At 50.8% G+C, this 18,171-nt stretch overlaps 1 protein-coding gene across 2 annotated transcripts in view; it reads left to right on the top strand.

Annotated features, from left to right (window-relative positions):
* Positions 1–18,171, top strand: part of LOC144100891 (fatty acid synthase-like) — a 57,926-nt gene that overhangs the window by 24,370 nt on the left and 15,385 nt on the right. For both annotated transcript variants that reach the window (XM_077633802.1, XM_077633801.1), the window contains exons 2-10: positions 10,277–10,415; positions 11,553–11,879; positions 12,698–12,898; positions 13,275–13,397; positions 13,744–13,977; positions 14,463–14,764; positions 15,592–15,978; positions 16,678–16,867; positions 17,318–18,009. In XM_077633802.1, coding sequence (XP_077489928.1) covers positions 10,283–10,415; positions 11,553–11,879; positions 12,698–12,898; positions 13,275–13,397; positions 13,744–13,977; positions 14,463–14,764; positions 15,592–15,978; positions 16,678–16,867; positions 17,318–18,009 — 2,589 coding nt within the window. In that variant the 5' untranslated portion in view covers positions 10,277–10,282. The remainder of the gene's footprint in view (positions 1–10,276; positions 10,416–11,552; positions 11,880–12,697; positions 12,899–13,274; positions 13,398–13,743; positions 13,978–14,462; positions 14,765–15,591; positions 15,979–16,677; positions 16,868–17,317; positions 18,010–18,171) is intronic.

Genomic DNA, 18,171 nt, shown 5'->3' with positions numbered 1-18,171 from the left:
GCGTACAGCGCTTCGGTGCGACGCGCACAGACACAGAGAAACGAAGTCCCCTAACGGACTTTGGAGGCTTCGTTTTGAGAATTCCCGAATGGCCACTAAATTTCCACTGGACGTCCGCAGGACGTCTCACACGTCCAGAGGACCTTTTAAACGTCCCCAGGACATCAAAGGGAGTTTCAGTGCGCATTGGGTCGTGTCGCGATTCGATGCTGGCACAAACTGCTCCGCTTGGTCCTTTCTGTAAGGCTTTGCACCCCGACAGATATGTACAGTCTTGTACGTAGCGTATGCCGGTGCTCCTTTTTTGTCTTTGCTTTTTCGTCTCACCGGTGTTTAGTTCTTTGCCGAAGTCGTTTGGGGAAGACGATCGCATAGCGTCGTGCAACGCGGTGTGGCGAGCTTGGCGGAAACCCAATTCAACATTTGTCCGTCTTCTAAATGTTATGGAAATAAAGAGGCGCCGAGAACAAATATAAGTTGCGCTGGTGGTAGCGGGAGACTAGAAGAACCGTTTTTTAGACCAAGATGTCACTTTATCATGTCACTTTATCTAGAACCTTTATGTGCTTTGGAAAAGGCGAAAAAATGAAACGTCGACATCGCCGCCACAGGCCGTTCTCACGAGCAAGCTACCTAGGCCTGAAATATCTTTTTTGCATAAGCAGATCTCGGAGGCAAGACGAACGCCAGGAGATTGATTCGAGCGGCCGGGAAAAGTTGTTGCATTTGAGATGCAAATTTCTCGGCATAAATATGTCGTTCGCTGCCGAGCGAACGCTAATGGAGGCAGAAAGTGCGAAGCAGTCGATTTTAATTGAGCGTTAAAATTAGACGGCGTTCAGCGCTGTGTCCCATTTAAGCGCTGGTTAAGAAAGTCTGCCCGAGGAGAAGCCGTGTGAGGAGGAGGGACCACCGGTAACATTAACGAAAGCACTTTAAATACAAACTGCCGTTAAATTCTTTTAGGCGCTGAAAGCGTCGAAACGGGAAGCCGTGTCAGGAAGCACTTCATTAAATCGTATTAGATGCGCGATAACGCACTTGTAGTTTTATTTGAGCGAAATATTTGACGTGTAATGTTCGGCCGCAGCTGGTGGCCGTCATCAAATCTGTGCAGCTGTTCAAGCCTTGTTCGCACTAGGAGTCCCGCCGCACGCATTTTTTTTTTTTTTGAAAAGCTCCGCAGCCTGCGCGATCTGTTTTTCTCTTTCTTTTTAGCGCGTGCGTTTGAGTTCTGGAAACTCTGTCGTGGCTTCCTTGTCGTTGCACGTGTCTTTAGGCGTCACGCACTTTTCTGAGCTCATTTTGGGAGCGCCTCTTTATAATCGGGGGACGCGGACAATGCAATGAGCACGAGCTCTTGCACACTTGCCTTTCCCGACGGAAAAATAAAAATAAAATATGGTAGGAAACCCAGCTTTACAGGCGCCGATTGTTCGGACGTTTTCTCTCCCCGTATAGCTAGTGAGCGCTGGCGCGCTGAATAGCTCCCCGCGAGGCGGCGATGACGTCATTGGTGGGGAGCAAATAAGAGAAGTAGGGTACAACGGTTGTCCCATACATCGAATGCATTCAGGCGTGGGCGTATGTCGCCAAGCGACCTTCGGCTGTTGGACACGTAGTACGCGCATTCGCGGTGGCTGTATAAGATGCCTTTCCGCGTTCTTTTGGCCGCAAAGAAGAAGAAAAAAGATAGGAGGAAGCTGTAGACCTTGTTCTACCCCGTCAATTGACAGGCTCGAAGCGTACTCGTTTCATTAGACTTCGCATGGCGTGGGCCCAGTGAAGTGAATGCATATTTATGAACTGAGCAGAGATATCTTCGGCGTAGATACCTGCTGAGCTGACATTACGAACTCGTAAGTACGTTGACCTACGCTGTTATTGCGGATGAAGCTTTTACTCCTTAGCTAAGAGGGCTGAATGGCTACTCTCCAGATTCAAACGTATACATCTGCCTCTGCCCGAGTCCGCAATACAGTGCGCTCAGGAGAATGCAGACGGGCGCGCAAACGAGACTTGGTGAGAACGGCGACGGACATTTGACCGACATGAAAAATTTACTATTCATTATACGGTCCCCCGTTTCACAGCGGCCTCCACTTTGATGCTAGCAGCTTCTCAGCAAAGTAGCATTTTGCTATGTACACGCACCAACCGGCAAGAATACTTCTACAGGTAGAGACAAAGCCAGCGACTCAAATGCCTCTGCAAACGTCGAAATCGGTTCAGAGAGGATATTTTCTTACCTCTGAGCACCGTGGCTTGTAAAAAAAAAAAAGTGTAGGAATGTTGTTTGTAGCTTGATACCTGTTAGAATCACGTGATCTCGGAAAGCGTGCGCCGTTGTCAGGTTAGTATGCCCTGCATTTTGTCCGGAGAATACAGGCTGGCTGTCAGCAGGCGTTACCGTAATGGCCGCCATCACGGTTAGTAACAGTGTGAAGAAGCAGGTGACGCGACACTCGCTGCAGCCATTGCCTTGCAAAGCAGGTTATCCACTATTTTTGGGCCGCGCCGATTTTAGTTTGTTGGGCTCGGGTTACGTGGTATATGAGGGAAAGGACATGCTCAGTAACTATCCCACTTCTGGATGGACACCTCAACCGGGCCGCGAGGTGAGCGATAAACAGAACACTAGGCCGTGAGGAAGGGGGGAGGCGGGGGGGGGGGGGTAAAAAAAGAGGCGTCGTAGTAGAGGGCTGCAGATTAATCTCTACCACCTGGGTGGGGACCCCTTCCTGCTATCTCATAGCACTAGGATCATCTGCGTTTCCGCCTCACTCGAGATGTGCTAACCCTGGCCGAGATTCGAACCCACGACCTCTGGTGAAACAGTCAGACTGTGTGGATCGTATGAAGTTCGTCGTCACAGTCGCCATCATTTGCCTCGTACAGTCAACAAGATCTCTACTTTGTGCCAGTATGTGCACGCGCTAACAAGCTAGACTGATCGATTGGGCGCGCGTTGCCTTGACAGGCAGCCTGCTCCGGAAGGCTCCTCTAATTAATCCTCCAGCGCGCAGCCAATTAACGCCACGGAGACACTTATGAGCAGCTAACTAATCTTCTAGGCGACAGCGTCGCCGGCTTGCTTATTGCGCTGTAATGAAGGAATGCGTGTGGCCCGATTTCCAAGACGGTATAGAAGGCTTAGCACAGATGAGACGCCGATAACTAGGTTAGATATCATGAGACGGAATTCTTGCGTATGTCCCGAGATAAGGCTTGTGTTTTAATAAAATCCGGCTTGTTAAATTGATAGTTACCCGAAACTTGTAATGGACGGCTGGATGGATGCAAGGCAGGGGCGTCCCCTTTGAAACGGGGCGATGGCAGTTGCCACCATGCTCAGCTTTTTTCCCTTTATTTTTGTTTAACTATGTTGTAAGTTATTAAAATTCGCCATTTTTTTTAAATACTTCTTCCTACACTCTCAACCTTATGTCACCTCTCTGCTTTTGAGCCACCGGTCTTCTAATCGCTTTTTGCTAATTTCCACCGCAGATTTGTTTACGTGACGATTGTTATCTCTAAACCCTGGGGCCTTAGGAAGAGTGACTGTGCCTGCATCGACATCCGGATGGATACCATCACATTTGAGTAGGAGGCGTTAAATTGCTTCTACAGATTTACCACACACAGCACGTGTGTCACCTTCGTTAAATTTCTTTTTGTAGCTGCGCGTTCTAACATACCCTGACCTATAGCTTCAAAGAGTAGGGCACTGCCTCTTGAGTTATGATAAAACGCTAAAATGATAATAATAATAATAATAATAATAATAATAATAATAATATACTGAGTAGACGCACGATGTGACGGGTTTTTACTGAGCTTTGGCTCTTATTCTCTTTTTTTAATTGCCAACGGTCCACCGATTCAGCAAAGAACTGTTGGTTAGTTTCGGTCCAGTCCTGAGGCGGTGGTGGTGGTGATGGCTCTTAAGGGGCACTGCGGTCATATTAAGAAGCCCTTTTTTTATTTTTTTGTCCCCTATTGTGCGAGTGGTTTTTGGGAGGAATTATTCACGTGGTTCGAAATGATATCTCCGCCCAAGACTATAAAGCAAAACCAGGAAGTCCTCAGAGCGTGCACCCTAATGTGAATTCCTTTAACCACTTCCTTTTGCGGGACGTTTCGGGAAGAGCGTTTATGGGCTACGGTTTCGCTCAGCTGTCATCAGCAGCGCTGCCAGCATTGGAAAGCTAAACAAGGGCGAGCCCTTAGAGGCGAACTTGGGGGGCGGGGATAAATTTAATGCTGCGTGTGCACCCGCGCCACACAAAAAAAAAAAAAAACAAGCGCTTGGTTTACTGCCAGTCGCTTTCTTTTTCCCCGAACAGTACGTATTCCTTGTCTCCGGTCTTCGAAGCCATTTCATACGTGCTTCCGTGAAGGGAGCATTGAAGGAGCAGCACTAAAGGAGGGGCATAAAAGGGGGCGCTAAAGAAGCTCGCGTAGGGGAGGGGGGGGGGGGGGGTCGCATTTCAGCGGCGACGTCGTCAGTAGTTATTGGGGAAAAGAATACAACGAAACGAGCGAAAAAGAAACAAACATACAAGAAACAGAGAGAGAGAGACGCACGCGCGCTCTTCCTAGCGAATTAATCGCGGTGCCGCCTCCGCGTCACGTTGTACGAGGAAGAAAGGATACGCCCCTGCGTGCATACCGTCCGCATGGATCATCATCTTTGTCGGGTGTCGCTTGGAGAGATGCATTACTGTGGCGTTGTCGCTTGGCGGCTCCTGTCTGTCTCTGTGTCTGTCTGTCACTCGGCTAATTGGATAGCGCCGCCAGCGAAGCACGTGAAAGGAAAGCGGCGTTTATGCGCTATAAGGGCTATGCGTTGCGCGTCGACCGAGCGAGCGGCGTGGAGAGTTTTAGCATGCGCGTGCTGTCCTGCTTTTCCGCGTACGTGCGGTGATGCTGTGTTTAGAACGCGGTGGATTTGTGTCTCTCCTCGTTTCCTCTATACGCCCTTCGGTAGAGATGAGATGAAAGAAAAAAAAAGGGGGGGAAAGAAAGTTAAGGAAAACGAGGATCGTGTACGTGCGGGCATATTTATATAGTATATTAATGAAGCCTTTCTGCGCGGTGTACGCCCTTCCTATAGGCGGATACTGGCGCCGTCGCTAGTGCGTCTGTAGGGCCAGGAGTGTTTAGTTTTGAGTTTTTTTTTTCTTCGGGCTCGAAGTGTACGTGTAATAGTTTGCCCACCGACCTTCATCATCTAGAAAAATTCTGTCGCGTGTGTGCGAAGCCTCGGGTTAGAGGAGAAGCAGTCGGCAGAGTGGAAAGCATCAAATTAATCCTCGAGGGTTGATCAAACTGTAATCGCAGTTTTATCGCATCAGGCCTCGTAATTCCTCGACACTTTTTTTTCTTTTACCCTCTCTAAACCATTTCAAGGCCATCTACTAAAGAGCTAGCCAGCGCGTCCCGCAAACAAGTGCGCGGATTTAGAGTGAGTTTCGAAGAACGCGCGCAGCGCCCTTTTATTACGGCTGGGTCGTGAGCCCCGTACCCGCGGCGACGCACATGTCGCTACGTCATCGCTACGTCATTGCGACGTCATATGCCAACTCTCTAATCAAAGTATCGCCAGCTTCCTATGTAAGTAGTGTGTCCTCTCGGACTCTATACGCGTACCGTGCGAATAGTCCAAGAGATATGACTGATGCGGGTTCTCGATGGTGCGGTTTGAGAATTACGTTCGGTTTTTGGGGGGAGGAAATGGCGCAGTATCTGTCTCAGATATCGGCGGACACCTGAACCGCGCTCACGGTGTGGTTTGCGGCGAAGTTTTCGCCAGATGGCGCCACGCGAAGGCGGGCCAAGTGAAACCCGGCTTCCGCCGCGCAACTGTTGCCGCACAAGGGGCGTGCGAAAGGAGCGAAAACCTTCGCCGTTCCCATCCTCGATCTCACCTGTTGCGCGTGGGAACAATCGAAGCGGGCAGAGCGTGCGAAAGTCGCAGACTCATGGGCTGCCAACTATATATGCACTTGTCCTTTATGGCGGCTGCGTCGGTGTCCCCCTACGGAGAGCGCGGGCACCCGTTGGCAGCGCTTAAGCTTTATAATCTGCATATTTTTTTACGGTCTGCACTGCAGTATAAACGCCTGAGATAACTGTCGCTCTCTTACTCGTGCTCTCTTACTTAGGCGCTGTCTCTGCTGTGACAAGAGTTGCGGGAGGAGCGATCCGGGGTTGTCCTTTGTTCGTTGCCCCGTGTTTAAGAATGCTGCACTAACTATAGCTCATCTCTGCGTGCTATTGTAGGCTGTAAACTCGGCGTGTCTGTCGGGCAGGCTACGTTAAGTTACAATTTCTTTAGTGTTTAGCTAGCTCCGAGTTTCGATCATATATGTCTGCAGTGGTCGCTTCTATAGCGGGAGCTGTTTCCAGTTGTTCACCTTCGGTACTTCGCCTCCTGTATTCGGTCATCTTTAATTTATTGTCTGTAGCAGGCAGATGTATTTTTCACTTCGGGAAACAATATGTCATTAAGGAGAGCTACCATTAACTGTTCCTGGCGTCTTGCAGTTCTTTTATATTCCGAGAGGCGGCGAGAGAATCCGTAGGTGAAAAAAAAATGTCTCGTTGTCAATAGTAGATGCATGAAATGCACTGCAGGAAAGGCTTAGCGTATTATACGGCCGCTCACAGACACTGATAGCCGCACACGGGTCTTGGGGAGCGTCCCACATCAGCCGCTTTTTTTTTTCCTAAGCTTTGCTTCGCGAGTGACTGCGCACTCGGCTTTGTTTGCTGCTGCTTGTGTATGGCGACCCGCTACTTTGGGTGCTGATGGATGGCGCCATGGTACCGGTGTCGCCGCCGCGCGCATTACGTAATGACGGCAGCTCATGCGGCGCTGTTGTCTCGCTCAAGTACCACCAGGAGTGCGCGTGCGCCTCTCGGGACTGCAGGGAAGAATGCTTCTTAGCGCCGTGCGCTGGCTGCTACCACAGCGGGACCATGGAGACGATGTTGTTGACACATGCGCTACTCTGACGGCAGAGCAGTCAGAGCAGCACATAGACACATGGGGCGGGTGAACAGAAAGTTTCGCCAGTGTTCGCTCATGTTCGGCTCCGTGCCATCCGTTGTGGCGCCAAGGTCACCCTTAAAAAAAATTTCACCCGAGCAGCTTTGAGCGGAGAGCGCGCGCGTCTGGAGTCTGGCGACTTGTGTACCTTTAAAAGCTGCGATCTGAACCGCCCTGCTGTGTAGCAGATGCGTTGTTACGCGTAGCAAAGTTTGACGGCGAATAAAACTAAGAAAGACAGCGCCTTGGTCAGGCAGACTCAAGTAACAGTGAGCTGGAACCACACAGGTTCGTGATTGCGAATTTGAATTGCGGATCTCCCATTTCGCATCGTTTCATTTTTCTTTTTTTCGGCCGGTTGAGCGCTGTGGCGTCATGCAGTGACGTCACCGTTTAGCAATGACGTTCGACCCAAACATTTGATTCGTATCTCCCTGTATCTCTGCGTGTGTCCTCGGGGCTCAAGTTGTTAGACGGGCCATGCCCCTCACGATGTTGGAGCCGATCACTTCTGCGATCACATGTGTTCTATCTAAAGATAAACAGTTTAGATGCGAGAAGGGGGGCGGGGGGGGGGGGTGCTCGTCTTATCCGACGACGTGGCATGAATAACCACGCCACCTCGTTCATTTCACACAGCGTAATAAAAGGCAGTGTCTTCGTTCTTTTTTCGATTGCTTAGAATATGTCCCGGGCATTTGGACTTTCGCAAGGAGAAAAAAAAAATCCCCTCGATACGCCGCGATGTCGACCTTGGAGAAACTGTCCGGCATCAATGACGTCGGCAGTTCTCACGGGAGGGTAGTATTAGGTTCCTCCTTTCTATCTTGTTGCTTTAGAAAGCTGTAACAAAAAAAAAATGAAGGACGCTACGGGAACGAATGTAAGGGCGGAACGCACGATCGACCCATGTGGTTATATTTGTGCATTTCGTTTAGCGGTGCTTCGAGCCTATAGGTTTTTTGTTCGGCGATTCAGGGAAACAGCGTGCGCTCTGCGTCCTAGTGACGTATACACACGCGATGATTACGCACGCATATGCGTATATTCGTGACGGCGGGTTAGGTGCCTTGCACTCGCGCTTGCGAGTTCAGGGACACCGGCGCGCGCTGCTACGCGATCGAGAAATACCAGCTATGCATCCACGCTGTAACTTTTTTCCTTTCATTTTTAGCTAGGCGCGGTACTGAGTGCATCCAATTTTAGAAGTTTCATTAAACCGGTATTTTCGCGTTCTAACTGCATACATTGGTGTACTAGTGAAGGCAAGAAAGGCGACAAATCCGAGGGGCTGGGCCTGTGCACTGTATTGGCTGTCCTCGAAATGTCTGGTTTGAGCGCCAGCAAGGGTTCTCTTTCAAAATTGTAGACCTTATTTCGAAAGAAGCACGGCCAGCAGGCAGCCTCCCTCGGCCTACTTGGTCAATATACACTCTAAACACGAATGTTTCTATAGCAGTAAAAATCGAGTAAGTTATCAAGCGCACTCCCTTCTACATGGAGTACAGATTACTCCATTTTTATTCCTTTTTGTTTAGAGTGTACAGCCGTCATGTCTGGCGTGGACTGCGGGACCTGGCAGACGTATATATACGCATTGCCTGTTAGCGGTGCACAGCTTGAAACGCATGCATCGTTCGCTTTGACCTATCGGGTCCCTTGTCTTACTGTATGGAGGGGGCTCTTTGTAGACACCTAGATTTAGTCATATTGTTGTTAGTGGCTCTCGTCGAAACGTGAGACATGTGCGAAGTCTGGCTGCTGTAATTAGCTTCAGCGTCCGAACCTGTTCAGTGCTGATGAAATACTTTCAGGGGGTGAGCGCGGTCGTTTGCTCGACCCCTTGGTGCGGGCGGCGCCGAGGTTGGCTTCTATGGCTACTGTTATGACGTCGATTGCTAAACGCAAGCACCCAGACGGGTGGCCCAGTGGTAGCGGCCTTCGTGCAAGGGGCATATCGCGAATCGGGGCGGTAGTAAATTTTGCGACTCGCGCCGAAGTGGCGGCGGCGCCTTCTATTTTGAGTCCTCCCAGCCCTTCTCTCCTCGGACGGCTTTTCCGCACGAAAGCTGCTTCGTTTCTTCGGCTTTCGTTTGCCGAGGGTGTAGGTATATCCGTGGCAGCGCCGAGGCAACGCGCGACTCAGGTGGCGGTTTGACTGCAGGGGGTGCACCCGCTGATTCCGAAGCGCCGTTGACGGGGCCGGGTTGATTTGTTGACGTTTACGTCCCATTGGAACGAAGCATACTTATTCTTACCTTCGGGCTCCAAGGATCGCTGCAGAACGCTCGGACTCGAAAGTCCAATCGATGGCGGCGCTGATTGCGCTTATTATGCACCTACGTCACGAACCCGAAGCCGTGGGCGACTTTGGTTTGTTTTGAGCTTTCCAAGGGTCGAACGCGGCCTCGGTTGCGGTACCGCCGCTGACAGATACATGACCGTACATTATGTTGCAGCGTGTCTATAGCTGTACCCCAGCAGCAGAACTAATCGGCCCAAATATTGGATATACATCGGAAAACACCGGTCCTGTGAAGGGCCAGCGGGAGACCAGCCATTTCCAGTATTTGGCCACTTACCTAGTGCTGCTTGGGTATCGCTTTATATATAGCCTTCTCGTGAAGGCAGCCTCTGATGCATGAATGCGGTTCGCAGAGGTGGTTGGAGAACAGCGGTGACCTTTGTGTCACGTTAACGCTGCACTTCGTTCGGTACGGTCATGTGAAAGCAGACTATTTCTGTATACACTCCTGCCATATCACGAGAAGCGGCGTGTAACTAGACTGTAGGTTCTGATGCTTGTTTGCTAAGCCAACCGCGACTGAAACGCAGTCGGAGATTGTTCTGGCTCTGTAGCGTCGTGGTCTAAATCACTCCAACAGCCCACTATAACCGAGATTTAACTGTTCATCTGTTTCTAGCAGGTCAGTGGCAGTGGTTTCTTCGATTTGACGCGTGGTCTTGATAGTGATCAAAGTGCCAATTATTGCATTTTTGCGCCCCTATAGACGTGGCAGGTAAAACTTTGCTCGTGTGACGGAATCGCTTACTTGTACATTCCTCTTGTCGTCTGCTGTATATGCTGCGGCACACGACGCGGCGGAAGAAAATGTTGCCGTCTGCGGGCGGGCATGGCTCGACGCCTGACGCGTTTTGCTCGTTTGTTGTTGCCGGTACATCCCTAACCTTGTTTTTGGCGGTTCTCCTCTCGCCTTGCAGATAACCATGACAGACGAAGACGTTGTGATCACTGGCTTCTCGGCCTACTTCCCGCAAGCAGACCACCTTGCAGAGTTCAAGGAAAAACTCTACGCGGGCGTGGACCTGGTCACAGACGATGAGACACGTTGGCCACGAGGTATGCATGCGACCTAGCTCTAGCGCGCGCGTGTCGTAATGATAATAATAATTGGTTTTTGGGGAAAGGAAATGGCGCAGTATCTGTCTCATGTATCGTTGGACACCTTAACCGAGCTGTAAGGGAAGGGATAAAGGAGGGAGTGAAAGAAGAAAGGAAAAGAGAGGTGCTGTAGTGGAGGGCTCCGAAATAATTTCGACCGCCTGGGGACCTTCAACGTGCACTGACATCGCACAGCTCACGGGCGCCTTAGCGTTTTGCCTCCATAAAAGCGCAGCCGCCGCGGTCGGGTTCGAACCCGGGAACTCCGGATCAGTAGCGTTCGCCGATTTGCGACGGCTGCGGTTTTCGTATCTGCAGCGTCGTAACGAACCCGTTGACTATACTCCTCGCCTCTTCAGACCCCGTGTGGTGCCTGCCGTATGCCTCAAGCAGTGATTACACCTATTTGCTGAGCAGCTCATTGTGGTGCCTAAGCGTAGACGGAATAGGAAAAAATGGTTCTTGGTTTAATTTTCATTTAAACGGGTCACGAGAGGTGAGCCAACAGAAGTGCTTTAAAACTGTGGTTGCAATAGGCGAATTAATTAATATCGCAGTGTTCGTGCGTGGGCAGCTCTTATGCTTTCCCACAGCTGAGTAATTAGCCGCCGCGGTGACTCAGTGGTTATGGCGCTCGTCTGCTGACCCGAAAGACGCGGATTCGATTCCGGCTGCTGCGGTCGAATTTCGATGGATGCGAAATTATAGACACCCTTGTACTGTGCCATATGTCAGTGCACGCTAAAGAATTCCCCAGGTGGTCGAAATTTCCGGAGCCCTTCACTAAGACGTCCCTCATAGCTCGAGCCGCTTTGGGACGTTAAACCTCAATAGACCAAACCAAAGAGCTGAGTAACTTGAGCTTGGAGACTGTGGCGGGGGTACGAGTTAGTGATGGAAATTCCTATATCGCTCTACTGCGCCACCTCTCAAGGATATGGGGCATCTCTTGCCTCCTACAACGTGAATTCGCCGATGCTGTAAAGGAAACTGTGGGGACTCTTGTCCTGGTTGCAGAAAGGATAACAAAGAAAACAATCAGTCTTGACTGCAATACTATAACGGTTGGCCTCAACGACCTGCCTTTGCCCGCAGGTCTGCTGGGCTTGCCCGAGCGCTTGGGCAAGATCCGCGACCTGTCCCAGTTCGACGCGCAGTTCTTCGGCGTGCACCCCAAGCAGGCGCACGTGATGGACCCCCAGCTGCGGCTGTTCCTGGAGACATCGTACGAGGCCATCGTGGACGCCGGCTATGACCCGGCGACCCTTCGAGGTCGCAAGATCGGCGTCTTCATCGGCTCCTCTGAGTCCGAGACAGACGAAGCGTTCAACGTGGACACGGACAAGATCGACGGCTACGCCCTGGTCGGCTGCTGCCGGGCCATGTTCTCCAACCGCATCTCCTACTCGCTCGACTTCAACGGTGCGTGGATTGACGCGGTTGCTGGTTGGCGTCGCGAATAGACGTTGACTTCGAACAATTGGTAATGTAATTGGCCATTAACGGGACCCAGAAAGGGGGTCTCGATAAAGGTGCGATATGTCTGGGATGTTAAAAGACGACGGTTCATAATTATCCCCCAGCAAGAATTCTTTTAATGCGTTTTGTGGAAGCTGAGTTATATGCAGACAAAATTTGAACTTCCGCGTCTTCGCGCCTTTTCCTCTCCTCTTGCACACCGAAACGGCGGCGCTCCTCCGCCGGCTACAATCACTCGGCCCCTCCCCTACCTCCGCCTCCTGCGGCGCGCGCTGAGTGGCCGCGGCCGCGGTAGCGCGTGACGTCTGAAAGAATTTGGCGCTGTGAACCAATGATAATCCCCGGCTGGTGACGTCACTTGCACGATGTGACGTCGTATGGCAGGTTTTCGCGCGAAAGCCCGGCACCGCGCGTCGCCGCGAGGTGCGAAAGCGGGAATTTTTAAAAACGTATTGTAAATTTCCCGCTCGCTTTTGAGGTGTCGTACGTGGCACGGACGCTCGGCGGCCTGTACTCTGCATAGTGCAAGCATTTTAAAGCCAAGCTCAAACGCCCCTTTAACTTTCTGCAATGGCATGGGGATGTGTTAATTGTCTTCCAGGAAAAAAAACTATTTTAAAAGGTGTACACTGTTATCATTCGCCTTGCCTGTAGCATATAACTGCCATTAGGCGCAATGCTCAAAAAGCTACAGGAAACGGTTCCACGTGGAATGGACTTGTTTACTGACTGTTAGCATCCATCGACTCCACATTTGGCAGGCCCGAGCTTCACAGTCGACACGGCCTGCTCATCGACGATGACGGCCTTGAACCAGGCCATGCTGGCGCTCCGTTCCGGACAGTGTGAGGCAGCTATAGTGGGTGGCAGCACACTCACTCTCAAGCCCACCACCTCCCTCAACTTCTTCCGCCTAGGCATGCTGTCGCCAGACGGAAAGTGCAAGGCTTTCGACGCGGACGGTGAGTTAGAAATATGCCTTTACCTTCGTAAATCCTAGGGGACAAAAGGTTCATATGGACTGTATGCAGTATACTGTTCTGACTGTTCAGCCACGTGCATTGTTCGGCCACGTGCACTGTCCGGCCATGTGCTGACTTGCTTTAACGTGCACTAGCAATGCGAGCTATAGCTTGCAGCGTGGACCAAAAACTACTAATCTGCAGGAACTGTCAGCTGTTAGAGGGCACTGGAAGAAAAAGCTTGTCTGAAATGTCGTTCGCACTTGCCAAATGTGTACGCATCTCAAAGCAGTTTGGGTGCATGTTGAGCCAGCTTAACGACGACTCCGTCAAACTCAAGAAATGCTGTTGACGAATGAGCATCTCCTGGATGCAGGCAAGGGCTACGTACGAAGTGAAACCGTGGGCGTGTTCTTCATCCAACGAGCTACCGAAGCCCGCCGTATCTACGCCAAGCTGATCCACGTCAAGTCCAACGCAGACGGCTACAAGACCGAAGGTGAGTTTGCTGTGGACGTTCATACATATTATATTAATTCATATAGTAATAATGACAGAGATTTTTATTTTTAAACACTTGGATCATGCACAAGAATTTCGGCTTGTGCTAGAATTAATGCAAGTTCTACTTGTAGAACGTTTTTACCATGTTTGTATTCATTTACCACATCAGTCCGTCTCCCAAACTGTGAATTAAATATTTTCGCCACCATCACAAGCAGAAGTGTTGTGTTGCTCGTGCTCTCTGCACACATAGCATTTTTTTCAGTATTGTGGTGGGTGTCATCGGATAACTTTCATCGAATTGAGGCATGGACATTAACGGCTTCTGGTGCATGTTCCAGGCATCACATTCCCATCGGGCAAGGTCCAGGAGCAGCTTCTTCGTGAGGTGTACGAAGAGGCCAAGGTAGACCCTTGCAAGGTGGGCTATGTCGAAGCCCACGGCACCGGCACCAAGGTGGGCGACCCCCAGGAACTGAGCGCCATCAGCAACGTCTTCTGCCAGCCTGGCCGTGACAAGCCCCTCAAGATTGGCTCAGTCAAGAGCAACATGGGACACTCCGAGGGTGCCTCTGGTAAGCGAATCACCCAGGGAATTTTAATTACCTGCACCCTCCTCTTTCTCTTTGAGTGTTCATAATAATCTGTTAGCGTCCAACCGGATTCCTCTATAAAGATGAATGAGATTTGTTGAGAGTGTTGGGTTATTTTTCCAGCGCGCGTAAGGTGCTATCCGTGAGGCTATCGCCTGCGAGCACGAAAACAGTGCAGGCTTTTATCAACTTTCCCTCGCTCTTTTTTTTTCTCTTGCCAGCCTGCTGTAGTAGACAGCTATTCCTTCTCCTTTAAATCTTCCAGCTGTTTGCTGTTACAATTCAGTTGGAAAGACAAGCAAAGGTTCGGCTCGATGTGCTGTTTCTTTTCGATCTTATTGTTTTTGCCTTTAGTACTCGGTGCACGCCTGGTGGGATTTAGTTTAGCTCCCGGCACTAACTGTTGACGGCTCGAGGCGTGACTGGCGTCAGCTAAAACCATCTTGTCCTTTCTCTCCGCTCCTCAGGAGTCTGCTCGATGGCAAAGGTGATCCTGGCCATGGAGACCGGCACCATCGCTGGCAACTTGCACTTCACAGAGGCCAACCCTAACATCCCTTCACTTCACGACGGCACCATTGAGGTGGTGCACAAGGCGACGCCCTTCCCCGGTGGCCTGGTCGGCATCAACTCGTTCGGCTTCGGCGGTGCTAACGTGCACACCATCCTGGAGGCCAACCCTGCACCGCACGTGGACAGCATTCCGCGTGAGAAGCCAGAGTTGCCCAGGCTTGTTCTCATGGCCGGAAGAAACAAGGAGTCGCTCGCTGTGAGTGCGCTGTGCTTTCGAGCATTAAACATGCCCCCCCCCCACTCCCCCCCTTCACCATGTTTCAGTCGCTGTTAGAAGAGGTCATTTTGGCAGAACAAATAGTCCTATTCTTTCCCACATACGCCTGTCCGCTAGCCACTTTGACTTTTCCACATCTAGAGTTAAGACAGAGCATCGCTTATATAGCGACATGCTGTGGTAAAGAAAGTAACAAACTTTTGCACCCTACTTATTTTATTTATTTATTTATTAGTACCTCAAAGGCCCCATTGAAGGGGTATTACATGAGGGGGCGGAATATACTGCAGTACATTTCTTCGATGGACGATCTGAATGACGATCAGTTGATCTGATCCGCGATGGCATTTAACAAGTCATTCCAGTCCCTTGCTCTTCTTCAACTGGTGTTTGTAGAGGAGCATTTGCCAGCCCAGCCTGCAGCTCACAGCAACGTAACCACCACACCTCCATATATAGCTGCACATTGCGGCAAGTGTATGAACAAAATCCTCCATAAGAGCCCCACTGCAAAGCAAGTGCTCTGTATACAAGATGTAATGTATACAAGATGTAATACAAATATACAAGATGTAATGGCCTGGCCAGATTGGGTCTTCTGTTGATTAACGGTTAGCAATATGGTGTGCATGCAGAATCGTAAACTTGAGTTGATTGCTTATTTCATAGTTTCGGTTGGTCATGCATGCCTGTTTTCTGAAGTAAAGAATTCCTGTTTCGAGATGAACATATTTGTTTCGTCACATAAAAAAATGGGCTTATAACGAGGTTTGCATCCATACGCTGACATCGGTGCTGTTATGCAGCATACCCTGGACCGGGTAGAAGCCGAGGGACCATACCCAGACTCGGCGTATGCCCTTCTAAACAAGATCGGCCAACCCAGCCTGCAGCAGTTCCCGTTCCGGGGCTTCGCCGTTGTTCCCGTCGACGGTTCCGACAAGGAAGCCGTCAAGGTCGCTGAACAAGGTCCGTTCGAAAAGAGGCCCCTCTGGTTCGTCTTCACCGGCATGGGCTGCCAGTGGAACGGCATGGCCCGGCAGATGATGCAGTTCGACATATTCGCTCGCTCCATCCACAAGTCGCACGAGCTGCTTAAACAGTTCGGCATTGACCTTATCGACCTGGTGACCAGCGACAATGCCGACAACCAGACCATGGTGTCACCTTTCGTCTCCATTGCAGCCATTCAGGTAAAAAGGCTTTGTAGTGCTTTTGTCACTTTGGGCTGCAAAGCATGTGCCACTTTAGGAATAAATGGCAGCGCGCATATTTTCTGTGGGCTAAAGCAGCATCAAAGTATCACTTACCTGATTGTCAGTTTTGAAATCAGAAACTGTAACGGAAGTTCACGTGCTTTATGATGTGAATACTGATGCCTTCGTCGATAATGATGCCGACAGACTACCACGATGATGCTGCATGCGCCTTCCATGCGCTAGCCTGCGATTTTGCCATTTTATGTTCCTCTGACCGACATTTAGTGAAGCCATTATTTGAGCAATGTTCAGTGAGGGGAAACAAAATTAACGGTTTGGAAAGTGTCCTCTGCCTTCCAGGTACTGTCACTTCACTGCCAGCAGTGCCAGTGACAGATGGTAATCATTGTGTGCAGTACATTGAAACCTTGAACACTGGAATTATTTACCTTGCGGACTACATCCGCAGGCCAAACAAGTCCTGTATCCCACTCCGGCTTTGCTGTTTTACAGCGATAGCAGTTAGGCGCCCGTCCCTGCCTTGCGCGTCATTGTCGCCGTCGGCATTTTTAAATAGGCACGTGCGCATTCACTGTGCGTCACATAGCACTGATATAGCAGTGCATCAAGGCTGTGCTTACGGATGGTTAAATCTGCGTATTGTTCATGTTTTCCCTCTACTTTGCCTCACAGGTGGCTCTCATAGACTTGCTTCGCGCTGTGGGTGTCCAGCCAGATGGCATCGTGGGCCACTCGGTGGGTGAAATTGGGTGCGCCTATGCCGACGGCGGTTTCACCGCAGAGCAGACTGTGCTTTGCGCCTACTGGCGAGGCCGCTGCGTCGAGCTGGGAAACCTGCCCAAGGGAGCCATGGCCGCCGTCGGTGAGTATTGCTTCACCCTATGAGCGTAAAGTTCGTCTTCATCGCTCCTGATGAATTACTGCAAAGCTTACAGTGCGCCATTGCTCATCATATTCTCAGGTGTGCACATCAAGATTTCCATTTGCAGTTTCGTAGCACTTATGGCCAGTAATTTATCAAGATTTGTTATCACAAAGTTTACTCCTATTTCATCTTCACTAGTTGTCATAGCGACCGGTCAGGTTCAGATGTTTGTATTGTTGCCATTTTCTTTTTCTTTTGTTCAGGCAGAAAGACTTCGACCATTTGAGTCTTCTAAGGTCTGCGAAGTAAATAGGATTCTTTTTATTAATTTGAGCAATTTGCGATATCTGGCTTAGTTTGGTTACGCGACGGCCATAAGAGTGCCACAAGCAGAAGATGATTGAGGTTAGAAGAATTATGGCGCGAATATCGCCCTTCTTTTTTCAGGTTTGACGTGGGAAGAGGCCAAGAAACGTTGCCACGGCGGCGTGATCCCTGCATGCCACAACGCCGAGGACTCGGTGACCGTGTCCGGCCCCGCCGACGCTGTGGCCAAGCTGGTCGCCGAGCTCAAGGCTGAGAACGTGTTTGCCCGCGAGGTTAACTCACTGAACGTGGCCTTCCACAGCAAGTACATGCAGAGCATCGGGCCCTCGCTCCAGGAAGCCCTCGGAAAGGTCGTTCCGCAATCGAAGCCCCGCACTGAGCGCTGGATCAGCTCGTCGGTGCCAGAGAGCCGCTGGCACGAGCCCATTGCCAAGCGCTGCTCGGCCGAGTACCACGTCAACAACCTGCTGTCGCCCGTACTATTCCGCGAGGCCCTGCAGCACGTGCCCAAGGACGCCATTGTGGTCGAGATCGCGCCACACTGCCTCCTGCAGGCCATCCTGAGGCGCGCCTTGGGCTCCGGTGCCAGCTGCCTGGGTCTGATGAAGCGCGACGCGGACAACCCAACCTTCTTCCTCAGCTCGCTGGGCAAGCTGCACACTCTGGGAGTCCAGCTGGACCTGACCCCTCTGTACCCACCAGTGCCATTCCCCGTGCCTCGCGGGACGCCAAACATCTCGCACCTGGTCAGCTGGGACCACTCTCAGCAGTGGACTGTTGTTGGGTGGAACGACTTCTCCACTTCAGCACAGGTGCGTGACAGTTGCTTAGTATTTCAGCAGAGTAGAAATGCGGAGAAGTTGCAGTCATGCGGGAACTTGTTGAAAATAGCTGTGGGTTTATGAATGGGAAGTGAGGCGACTGTTGCTCATATAAGATAACAGGTCGCCTTACGTAAAACAATAATGTGGGCT

This window comes from Amblyomma americanum, chromosome 8, assembly GCF_052857255.1.
Source record: "Amblyomma americanum isolate KBUSLIRL-KWMA chromosome 8, ASM5285725v1, whole genome shotgun sequence".
Lineage (NCBI taxonomy): Eukaryota > Metazoa > Arthropoda > Arachnida > Ixodida > Ixodidae > Amblyomma > Amblyomma americanum.
The sequence above is the reverse complement of the archived record's forward strand: the minus strand, read 5'-3'. Positions and strand labels throughout refer to the sequence as shown.